At 35.2% G+C, this 12,629-nt stretch overlaps 1 protein-coding gene across 4 annotated transcripts in view; it reads right to left on the minus strand.

The window, feature by feature from the left end:
• LOC754234 (ankyrin-1) overlaps positions 1–12,629 on the minus strand; it is a 31,249-nt gene that overhangs the window by 8,004 nt on the left and 10,616 nt on the right. For all 4 annotated transcript variants that reach the window (XM_030974126.1, XM_030974125.1, XM_030974124.1 and 1 more), the window contains exons 5-15: positions 9,542–9,784; positions 8,565–8,692; positions 7,777–7,880; positions 6,925–7,081; positions 6,066–6,166; positions 5,293–5,356; positions 4,621–4,806; positions 2,711–2,962; positions 2,053–2,245; positions 1,448–1,647; positions 984–1,126 (exon numbers count right to left, since the gene is read on the minus strand). In XM_030974126.1, coding sequence (XP_030829986.1) covers positions 984–1,126; positions 1,448–1,647; positions 2,053–2,245; positions 2,711–2,962; positions 4,621–4,806; positions 5,293–5,356; positions 6,066–6,166; positions 6,925–7,081; positions 7,777–7,880; positions 8,565–8,692; positions 9,542–9,784 — 1,771 coding nt within the window. The remainder of the gene's footprint in view (positions 1–983; positions 1,127–1,447; positions 1,648–2,052; positions 2,246–2,710; positions 2,963–4,620; positions 4,807–5,292; positions 5,357–6,065; positions 6,167–6,924; positions 7,082–7,776; positions 7,881–8,564; positions 8,693–9,541; positions 9,785–12,629) is intronic.

A 12,629-nucleotide genomic window follows, 5' to 3' on the forward strand; every position in this document is an offset into this window, starting at 1 on the left:
ACCAATATTGTTTGCGTATTGCTCAGTTATCTGGGAACTTCAACTATCGATATCACATCAAAACAAAGCCACATTTGCTGAGGTAACATCAAATTTTGTTATTTCGCTAGTCAGCCTGATATAGATAATATTAATAATATTATATGGCTTTGTTTTCGTGTGATACAAGAATATATTGCTCTTGCCATGACAATATTGGACTCGTCTCCGACTCGTTCAATATTGTCATAGCTTGAGCAATATATACTTGTATCACACTCAACAGGGGTGATAGTGAGCACTAAAAAAAAAATAGGTTTTTTGTTTTCCCCTCAACCACGCCCCCGTGAGTAAAAAAAAAAGAAGAGGATTCGCGGGGAAAAAAATGGCATCTAACAACATTCCCCCCTTTCGTGTAAGAAAATTGGGGAAAAAATAGGGCAAAATAGGAAAGAATAGAGAAGATAAGGGGGAAATCGGGAAAATCAGGTTAAAAAAGGAAAGAAAAAAAATTGGTAAAAAAAAAAAAAAAAAAAAAAAAAAAAAAAAAAAATCTGATTTTTTTTTTTTTTTTTTTTTTAAATCGGGAAGAAAAAAAAATCGGGAAAAAATCGGGAAAAAATAAAAAAATCGGGAAACCGATTTAAATCGGGTTTTTATCAGGCCTGACTCAAAGCCATCCAATATTATATAAATATTACATGTATACACAAGTGCCAAAGTCATGTGGCTAGAACTTTTTTTTTTTATAGCTTCAATTACTTGAGACTTATGATAATACTGAAATACGAAATAAGATTTCAAGAATAACCTTGTTATGGTAGCCAGAAATCTATTAAAGTGGAATAACAAAATAAATTTAAAAAAAACCTCTCACAGCAATTTCATGACCGCTTAAGGGCTTAAACATTTTGTCATGAAGTCAGTTTCATATTTGCACAATTCATTTAATTGAACTGATAAGAGTTCCATCAAATTCTATCAAATCTTATGAACAATTGTACCTTTCCAAGTCTCCTTCTTCTTCCTCCATATTCTGAACAGCAGTTTCTAAGAAGAACTTGACCGCTTCTAGTCGGCCATACAGACATGCAGTCATTAGAGGTGTGTCTCCAGCTTTATTGCGTAGGTTGTGGTCAAACTTGGGCTGTAAACAAGCAAGATATCAACAAGTCAATTCTATAGCTACACCCTATTGTCATTATATGGATAATGTATCAAGTCTTGTGATCTAACTCCTCCTGTTGATCAAAACTGATATCAAGATTGTCATTCAGCAGAAAAAAGGACATTGCCGAATTATCAAATAGCATTAATATTGCACTATCCACAACTTGACCACAGTCTACAAACAACTAAATAGTAAAACAATGATGTATCATCTGCTGAGAGCCAGTAGGGCCTTACCAGAGTGTAGAAACGCCCTTCTGACTCTCACCTGATATCAACATGGCAAAGACCTACATACCTGCCACATCTTCTTGAGTTGTTTGAATCTCTTCTTATCCTTGATGCCTAGCATGATCCTCTCTGTTCTGTTCTTACGATGTTTCTCAATCAGTGCCTGCACACCCTCGTATTCAACACACTTATACAGTCGTCCCTGATCATCTATGATGGCTGCACTGGCTCCGTGCTCTAACAGCATCTTCACGATAGCGCTGTGACCTGAAACAGGTATCAAAAGACATGACTTAAATGAGAGAAAGAGAGACAGAGAGAGAGAGAGAGAGAGAGAGAAAGAACACCTACGTTCTAATGACATCTTCATGATAACAGAGTAACCAGAAAATTCTTCAAGAGACATTATTCCATTACAAAACCTTTAACGATGTAAGGTGATTTCAAAACGAAATTTGACATTTTGAAGATAATAATGTTTAGAAATTAATGCTCCCTTTGCAATTTAAAGAATTTCTTCAAGCATGAATTTGAAATATTCAAGAGATGTAGCCTGATTGATATGCAAGGGAAGAATCTTCCAACAAGTTTGTAACAAAACAGTTTTTCAAGGAAATGTATCTCGATATAAACAAGTTTTAATCTGATGATCCTTATATAAAGTGGACTTACCTTTAGAAGCAGCTAGTTGCAGAGCAGAAACCCCCACCTTATTGATAGCATTGATATCAATGGTGTGATGGGAATCGTTAGGATGGCAGTAGTAGAGGAGATGGCAGACTATCTCTTGAAGGCCTCTAGAGCATGCTACATGCAGGACGCTGGATCGTGTGGCTGAATGAAGGCTCCAGATATCTCCACCATACTAGGAAGGAAGGAAAGAAATATAGAATGCTATTTAAGGAACTTTGAATGAAATGAATATCAAATGTCTTGGAAACAAGACAAACCAGACCCCAGAGACATACATGTACACATTGTGAAATATATCTTTGAAAACAAATTTATTAGAAATTTATAGAAAGGTTCATCTCCTTGCGTTTGCCAAAGTAGAGACAAAAAAGAGGTAAAAAGAGGAACATTTTTTACAAAATTGAAATATCACATAACTTATTAAGAATGGATGGAAACTTCCATTATATATCTATGAAAGGAAAAATGGAACTGATTGATGTAAATGATTTATTGAAAATATATATTATTTCATAAAGACAGTAGGCTGAAGCCTTTTTCCAGTATATTGTTTTGAAGTAGAACCTAACAAATTTCATTTTATTGAGCATAGTATCAATACTTCCAAGAAAAGTGGCATAAGAAAATGTTAAGGTACCTGCTGGAGTAGCTTGACGACTTCAAAATGTCCGTTGCCTACAGCCATGTAGACAGGCCAGTCACTAGTACCAGTGATAGGATTGACATCATCACCTTCTTCTAACATACAATAGATCTTAGAAGCATCACCGTTCATAACACACTCAAACAGAGTTGGGTTAGTGATCTCACGTTGACGTCTCTCCATGGCTTCATGGAGAAGAGCTTTGATGGAAGTGTCTTTGGCAAGTTGGAAGGCAGTGTATAAACCCTGATGAAAACAAGGATAAGAGCTCTTGTTTTACATAGCACTAAATATTTCTGTTTCTCTCTCTCTCTCTCATTAATGCTTCTTGGTACTTTACAATCACTACCCTGGTACTAATATTAATCTTGAAAATGGTATTCATTCCCTTTATTATGTCACAATCCTTTTTTTCTTCTTCTTAAGATTCACTAATAATTCAACTGTACTTCAATGAGCAATGTGTTTTAATTTTGTTTCACCTAAAATAAGTCACTTCCTAAATACTGAACCTTAACGATGGCTTACATGCTTACATAGACTACAAAGAAATCTGTCACCATCACAAGGTGTACAGCTTGTAAATAAATGAGTCTTTCATACAGCTGTTAGTAAAATTACGCATGACTTTACGAATGACTTGTATATGTGTCAGATAGGATGCCTAAAGTTTTTTCTGATATTTCCAATGACAAAAATTAAATTTTGGCAAACTAGATGGAATTCGACTGCGCGCAGTCGAAAATGATGCCTCCGTCATAGAGCAATTTTACAAACCAAAACAGAAGAAATTTTTCGAATTCAAGTTCAATTGTAATCCATTGACAGGTTCTCAGAATATCGTGATTACAAGCAATTTCTCATATACATATATGACCCTTTGATCTTTGACCTCATGACCCTAAAATCTACTCAGTTCATTGGCTCTGCAAGATGTCCTGAGTTAAATAGTAATCCATCTGTCAGTTCTAATGAGAATGCGTTCACAAGCTGTTTTTGCATACCTAATGAGCCCTGTGACCTTTGACCTTTGACCTCGTGACCCCAAAATCTAATCAGTTCATTGGCTCTGCAAGATACATACATGACCAAAGTTTGGCAGGAATCCATCAATCAGTTCTTCAGATAACGCGATCACGAGCTGTTTTTGCATACCTAATGAGCCCTGTGACCTTTGACCTTTAACCTCGTGACCCCAAAATCTAATCAGTTCATTGGCTCTGCAAGATACATACATGACCAAAGTTTGGCAGGAATCCATCAATCAGTTCTTCAGATAACGCGATCACGAGCTGTTTTTGCATACCTAATGAGCCCTGTGACCTTTGACCTTTGACCCCGTGACCCCAAAATCTAATCAGTTCATTGGCTCTGCAAGATACATACATGACCAAAGTTTGGCAGGAATCCATCAATCAGTTCTTCAGATAACGCGATCACGAGCTGTTTTTGCATACCTTATGAGCCCTGTGACCTTTGACCTTTGACCTCGTGACCAAAAAATCTAATCAGTTCATCGGCTCTGCAAGATACATACATGACCAAAGTTTGGCAGGAATCGATCCATCGGTTCTTCAGATAACGCGATCACAAGAACGGGACGTACGTACGTACAGACGTACGTACGTACGTACGTACGGACGGACAACCCAAAAACATAATGCCTCCGGCTACTTCGTAACGGAGGCATAAAAATATACTTTGCATTAAAAATGTTTGTTATAATAAGAATGTTAACCTAGATCTGCACAGTTCAACTTTAGTTGATACAGTTAATAAGGATTGAGCACCCCATTTAGCTTTTCATATACAAGTCGTTCGTAAAGTCATGCGTAACTTTACAAACAGCTTTATGAAACACCCCCCCCCCCTGATGCAACTGGTAATGAATAGATAAGACTTACATGTAGACCCTGAGTTGATTCAACAATGACCTGTACACAGTCGATATGGCCATGGATACATGCGTAGTGAAGTGCAAGCCTGCCCTCAATGTCAGGAATAGTGGCCAATGCATTGTGGGTCAGCAAGGTCTGGAGGACGTTCGCATTGCCATCCATGGCGGCCATAGTAAGTGCTGTTTTTCCAGTCTAGAGAGAACAAAAATTGAAAAAGGCATTTTTAACAGCAGAAACAAGGAAATATCTTAATTTTAATCAATGTACTGAATAGAACAGCTGCATTTCCTACCTCATAAAATAATTGTATTATCTCACTCATAAACATGAATTATTTGCATACCATGGACTCTGAACCAGGTCATAACTGACTATGATACCTACAGAGGGGCTACTGTTTAAGGGTGACAAGACTGACTACTTCCTGGACTATCCATCCCAGAGACCACAACTCCCTTCTCTCTGACAACAATAAAAGCTAACCCTAGAATCAATTACCCCTCCCACCCCTTCCTAACACCTACAACCACTAATAAAGTATGGTAAGACAAATGAATTTAAAACACACAAATTCTCCTCCAACTGCTGGTTAATGACATGTTTTTGTTCTCCATAGACATTACATCAATAAGACTACAATCTACTCGTACTGAACTGATACTGATTGATTCAACTTACCATGTGATGCTGTGCATTGACAGGACAGTTCTTCTCCTTTAACAGGATGCTCAGATTGTCACACCTGTAAAAAGAATAAAACAAGGTAAAAACAAGATTTTCTTTTAAAATCTATTTTTTCTGAATTAATCTTTACAAAGTATGCTGACTCAGTAGAAAAGAAATACCTATTGTTGTTGTTGTTTTGGTTTATAGGCGTTTGTCATTCAGAAGTGAATATTTACGCCTCTTCTCTTAGGGTTTTTTCCCCTTTAAAATTATATATATATTTTTTTTGTAAATATATAGATTTGGATAAATTGGTTTTTTAAAAGTTAAACTGTTTATGTTGAAGAATACTTTCAAAATAGGTAGTCTTGTTTTAAGGGCGCTGTTTTCTGATTATGCTTAATTTCAACATGCTCTGAACAAAATTTAAGTATACCATTTATCAACAATTGTTGGTATACCGTTTGTTATGATTGCATTATTCTTCAGTAATAGTCATGCAGGGTCAGTTAAAGGGATTGGGTATCTTTGCCTCAGATTCTAAACCAAATCCTGGATTTAGCTCATGCTGCAATCATATTTATAAACCTTTAGGTCATTCAGGAATCCCATGACTTTTACAAGCCGATCTCCTGTCTGATTATCAAGATATTAATGATTTGAAATAAAAATTTCAACACTACAGTCTATATCACAGACACTGATAACATGTAGGGCCATGCACGTCAGATTTATAAAACAGGAAAAATTGTTAAACGATGCCTTTAAAAAAAATTACGTGTTACCTGTTTGCTTTGGCAGCAGCCATGATGAGGGTTAGTCCATCATTATCAACGTTGAAATGATCAGAGAATTTCACTCTGGCATCATTTGGTGACAGGTTGCCCTTCAAATCAAGATAATAAAAACACACAGTATCAAACAATCTGGTGATACAAAAACAATCCTGATTTTACAAGTAGATAAATAACCACTAAACCTACCTTTAAGTCTCATCTAGGAGACTCTTTTATCGAGGATTAATACCTTTGAGTTCAGGAGCACATTTACTTTCTGTAAAACCTGGGACCTCTCTGTTACAAGATCCCATTCATAACATACCATAGTAAGAGAACCATAGGGTCTTTAAAACAAATTCTCCTTGTTTTAATTCAAGCTATTCTTCAATTCTATGTCAAAGTTTACTAAATAATATCACAATTGTCACATTACAAAATGACAGTTACAACCTTTTAAGGCCTGCCCCAATGTCAAATCACTGTTAATCTATTTGAAAGTATTTAAAGCTGTTGGGTTTAAACAATACAACTGAAAGGTCATTCAGGGGATTCAGGAAGTAGAAATGGCCTTGAATTCAATACATTCTGTCACTGATAATAACTCTGCATTCATACTGTAGCTATCTCCATTCGAATTTATTTCTGGAAGATTTGAACAGGAATTTCCGGAAATAATCCGGTAAAACCCAAAACAAAATATGAAACAGAAGTCCCTATGTGGAAGGGAGCATTTCCTGATTTTGCAAAACAATTAAGAAATATCGTTTTTCTGATGCTTGCCTGAACTATCCTCTTTTAGTAGGAACAGTGGGATTTCACCTAAATGTTCTGTTCAACATACAATTCATATTTCAAACCATCTAACCTTTCTGACATACTGACTGAGCAGGATACAGCGCTGATGTCGAAGGTTACGTATGAGGTCACGACACTCATTGTTATCACATCGGCCGGCAATGTCATCTGCTCGCATACTAAATTTATCTTCTATATTTATGTCAGCACCTCTTTTCACAAGGCAGCTATAAAACAAATAAAAGCATATAAAAATGTAATCTTTACATGAACCAACTCTAGTGTACAGTGGAAGCAAATGATCAGCACATAAACTAGCTTAGCTATATCCATATTATCATGTACTTGTGGCTGGCTTTCCTTCCTAAATTTCTACTATTGGTAGAATTAACACAGATCTATTTAAACTCATCAAAAATGCAAAGAAGCTTCAGAAACTCTATGTCACTCGATAAATACATCTTTTTATACTGTATTATTATCATTGCAAAGGGCATCATTGCAATTGCCTTTAGAATTGAACATCACTGAACTAAAAAGATTAATTTATCCTAGATGTGTTTAATATCAAGTTTCTTATTAAGTTTAAGCAGTTCAACAACATTTTCATATTTCATGACTGAGTAAGCCTTGTCCTATTTTCTCTTCCTTCTCTGTTCGTTCTTTGTGAAAATTTATACCAGTAAAAAACTAATTCCTGAATGGAAAATAAATTTTCAGTTTCAATTTCAATTTCAATCTCAATTTTAAATTAATTGGAAAGCCTTGTACTACCCCATTTAAATATGCAAGCAATCTGGAATGTCCAAGTCAACTGAGCATAGCACAGCAGTCAGGTGTTATATCTATTTGCATTTCATAATGCAATACCTTGGATCATATCCTGTGAATAGAATAATTATTTGATGATAATAGTTCTTACTCTATGACATGGACATGGTTCTTCTGAGCTGCATAATGTAAGGCTGTCCATCCATTCACATTGTTCTTCGTATCTGGATCAGCACCAATCACACAAATCAAGATCTGCACAAATATAATTTTCAACAAATATGATTAATTAATTCAAGTATGCAGTACAAAAATTGTTGTGTATACCTTCTTAAACATGTAGCATTGCTTATTGTGGAGTACCAGGAGTGTCAAGATTCACAAACATCAGTGCTATATACGAACATACTATTATTATTATTATTATTATTACTATTACATAATTTGCATGGTTAATAACATAATTATTTGTACTTCTTGTAAATTCAATGTTTTGGGGGTGTATTTTTTTAACTCGGTAATGAAAGGTGGAGAGGTTGAATCAGGGCCTTGAATAACTTTAGATGTAAGCTTCAACAAGTCACATTAAGAAACAAAAATTGGGACAAATCAATTTTCACATACTTAGCTAATTACAAAACTTGGTAAGGGTATGAATAATTTAGTTGTTAACTGTATATTCTACTTCATGAAAACGATTCAATTGAATGTGGGCATAATACTAGTAGTGTATTTTGAATTGAACAGAAGTTTAACTTGATTGAATCTGTGTAAAAATATGGAGGGATGTAATTTGTTTGTTTGTGAATGATTCTGAAAATATCTGACAAGCAAAAAAGAGAATTTGCATAGGCTGCCTACTAATAAGGCTCCCCAACCCTAACTGCCAGATTGGATAAAGAATCTTAGCTAGCTAGGTGCTATCAAATGAAGGTTCACCTCTACAATGACATCGAGGCCAAGCTGAGATGCAAGAATAAGAGGTGTCATTCCTTTCCTGTTCGTAGCCTCTACATTAGCACCATGAAACTGAACTAGATTCAAGATCAACGACAGCTGAGGGAGCCCTTCAATTAAGACAAAAATATATGTTACATCAAGTGAAAGTGATTTATGAACATGATATTTCATTGGCAGATCAACTGATTATTAGTATAAAATATCCCAGATAAGTTATGTGTAAATGTTTCTATCATAATTCATCTAAGTTCAGCGGATATACACAACTGAAAGTATAGTATAGTTATTACCGAAGCCAAGTCATATGATGTATACAAAGCATTTCCTCTTATTACATTGATCATTTCTTTCCACTATCGCATTCTTTTGATAAAAGGTTATCTGTCTAAAATGAAACTGAATGACGAAAGTTACAAAACAACAGAGATATACACTTCCAGGATCAGGAACACTGCCAATTTGAACACTATGATGTTTATACTCCATTTAACAACTGTTCTCCATTCTTTGAGAATATTGAACTCGGCCTTTTAACAGACTTCAGGGAAATCAGTTGTTTAATCAGTTGTTTATTCATTTCAATTTCATAAAAAACAAAGCAAAAGCAAATAAACATACAAGTATATATACATACTAAGGCAGAGAATGTTCAGTTTATACAACGACTTCAAATGAAATAGGAGAACAAAGGAAAAGCCCATGATGGCCTTATTGTAGAGTTTGTACAATTCTTTACCCAAACACAAATTAATTTTTCTATTTAGCCCAAAACATCTAAATTTAGAACAATCTTTACAATAAATGTTTTTGTTTCTCATTCAGGACAGAAATCTAGCTTTTTCTTGTTCCCACCATTCACTACACCATAGACATATTCTTGGGTGGGAAATATCGCCCATAAAAAAAGAAAATTTATCCAAACACAAACAAAAAAATATATAATTTGTGAAGCATACCTCCTTTGACAGCAGCATGTAAGAGAAGGTTTCCCTTCTGATCTTTGTCATGATTGATATCAAAATCCATGGACTGGATCTGGATCTGAAGGTCATTGAATCGGTCAGGTTGCTGAACATACTCAAAGATGACCTTCTTATCATGAAATGACCCTTGTTTCTTACGGAATGAACTTCCATGGTAACGGGTAGGCAAGCATCTTCTGGTCCTGGAACAGTAACATACCTGGTCTACCGTACGACCTAGGATGGAGAATAATCAGTAAGAACAGTAACATACCTGGTCTACCGTAAGACCTAGGATGGAGAATAATCAGTAAGAACAGTAACATACCTGGTCTACCGTACGACCTAGGATGGAGAATAATCAGTAAGAACTGTAACATACCTGGTCTACCGTACGACCTAGGATGGAGAATAATCAGTAAGAACAGTAACATACCTGGTCTACCGTACGACCTAGGATAGAGAATAATCAGTAAGAACTGTAAATTCTGAGTATATCACTTGTCATATCATATAGCATGTTTATACAGGATTCCAAAAGACTGTTACAGTGTTACTATCCTGGTTTTCCTCTTTTTCTCGGATGTTTCCAGGTACCGGTTCGCGCTTCTGTAGAAACACACCACAATTCCATTATAACGCTAACTGAATAGCGTACCGGTCTTCAGAGGTGAATTTTTAGAGGTACACTTCATCATCTTCCTTCTCGGTTCTGTAGAAACACTTTTGTACATTAGCATTTAAGTTCATGTGATAATGTACTGAGCACCACGCCCATTTTCTAGACACAAGTGTATCATTAAAGCCCAAGTCCACTCCAAAAATAACTTACCAGAAAAATCAGACAAACAAATCATAAAAAGTTTGAGCAAAATCAGATAACTAATAAGAAAGTTATGAATTTTTAATGACATGAACAACTTTGAAAATCACTACACAAATTGGCAACTCACTCATGAGTCTGTGACGTATGGTCCTCACTATCCACCAATTATTTTCTGTAAGTTAATAATATAAATTTCCTATTTTCACCCTAAGAATTGAATTTCTTCACACCAGCATCCAAGTTAGATTTTGAGTAATATGTGTTTGTGTGGATGCACAAATAAAGAGTAATTTTTGTCCAGTTAAATCATGAAAAAAAAAAAAAAAAATTTATAAACTATTTATATAAAAATCAATAATTATGAAATACAATATTCAAAAAATAGTATCAATTCCTTAAAATTCATAAATGTTTTTGGGAAATGTCATGCATGCAATACGATAGAAATCATATAACCTGGGCAAAAGCATGGGGAAATCAAGTTTTGGGGGATAAAAGGGGAAATTAATGGGATTAAACTATGTAAAGCAATTGATAAGTTGTGAGGACATGACGTCACAAACTGATAAACATCTTGGCAATTTGTGTTGTGATTCTCATTGTTCCATAGTTTTACATACTTTTTCAAAAATTTATAACTTTCATATTAGTTATCCGATTTTGCTCAAACTTTTTTTATTGGTTTGTCTGATTTTTCTGCTTTTATTGAAAGTAAGTTATTTTTCGAGTGGACTTGTCCTCCAACTACATGAATAAAGGGTTCATTGTGCCTCTGCAGGAACAGACCTGTAACATTCTGTTAGCATTCATTTTCCCAGGGTTTTTTTGGTAAACAATACCATTATCTTTCAAGTCTCCTATAGAAACATCCTGATCGACAACAATCGTAGTGGACAAATCACACACAAAAATTCCCTGTGACTGATTTGTTCTTAAATTTTATAATCTAAAGTGTATTAAAACAAATAAATTACAGAGGGAAAATTAGTGTGGGGACAAAAACATGAAACAACCAGGCACCTGTTAGTTCATGTCAAGCCCTACTTAATGGAACAACTGATTCAACTTTGGAATACTTTATTAAGGTCACTATCTTCGTAACCCCCTAACTTTAGAGCTATCAGGAAGAAGAAAAAATATATTTGGTAATGATTGGCAAGAATCCAACCTCCAAGTAATGGTATAATGATAAAGAGATGTGTTGATTGTTAATCGTTTGGTATTTCTTATCGACACTAAATGTCAGAATACAAGGTTACCCCAGGGTTAGTTGAATGTATTCCAATTATAAGGAGGAAAAGAGCTTTTCCTGTTTTTCAGAAGGACCTGCCAATATGAGTATAAATAGTGTGCATCCCAATTTCACTTTAACTGGTTGTGTAACTATTGTCAGTGACAGAACCAGTATTCTATGATTTGGGGGAGGGGATGACCAGGCAATAGCTACAAACTGCAGAAGTTGCCCCCACTATTAAAGTAGGATGATAAATAGTAAAATAAGGGGAACACTAATAAAAATAGTTCCATCGCACGAATGATATCATGTGACTACAGTCTAGTTCATATGTTGCACGATGAGAAAGCAATTTGACAACCTTAATGGAGTCATGGGGTTATAGTAGTTACATAAAATTACAAAGTTGAGGTGATGGTGGGGTAATTAAGACCCAATACTAGATAACCAAACCAGGGACCAGAATAAATAAATGACCAGTAAGATGTTTTGAAAAACTGGTACAATCCACTTCATTTGTTCAGGTAAATGTTAAGGAGACCCACACGATGAAAGCAGGATTAGTAAACCCCTGAATGAAATACTCGCCTGGTGATTCAGTTTTAATACACAACTAAGGCTAATAGGTTACTTTAACTGCATCCTTGTAGGCTATATGCAAAGCCACATCCTGATACCTCACCACCAAACAGGGCCCATTGAATAATGGAAATTAAAAGATGATGACGTGGATCCTAATCAAATGATTGGATGAAAGCGTACAAGTGACCATGAATTTATTTTGTCGAACGCGTAATTTGGATAATGACCGGTCATTATCCTATTCTAATGACGGTTCATTGAAATCATATTATAAAACATCATTTTATAGAACAAATAAAAACATAATCTTATAAAACAAATAATACACATCATTTTGTTCAGGCGTTAGTAAAATTACCCACACTCTGTACCTTCAAAACAGTCCAAACACCCTCGGCTACCGCTTCGGGCGTGTTAGACTGTTCCAAAGGTATCTTGTA

The sequence above is a fragment of the Strongylocentrotus purpuratus genome, unplaced genomic scaffold, assembly GCF_000002235.5.
Source record: "Strongylocentrotus purpuratus isolate Spur 01 unplaced genomic scaffold, Spur_5.0 spur5_scaffold_7, whole genome shotgun sequence".
Lineage (NCBI taxonomy): Eukaryota > Metazoa > Echinodermata > Echinoidea > Camarodonta > Strongylocentrotidae > Strongylocentrotus > Strongylocentrotus purpuratus.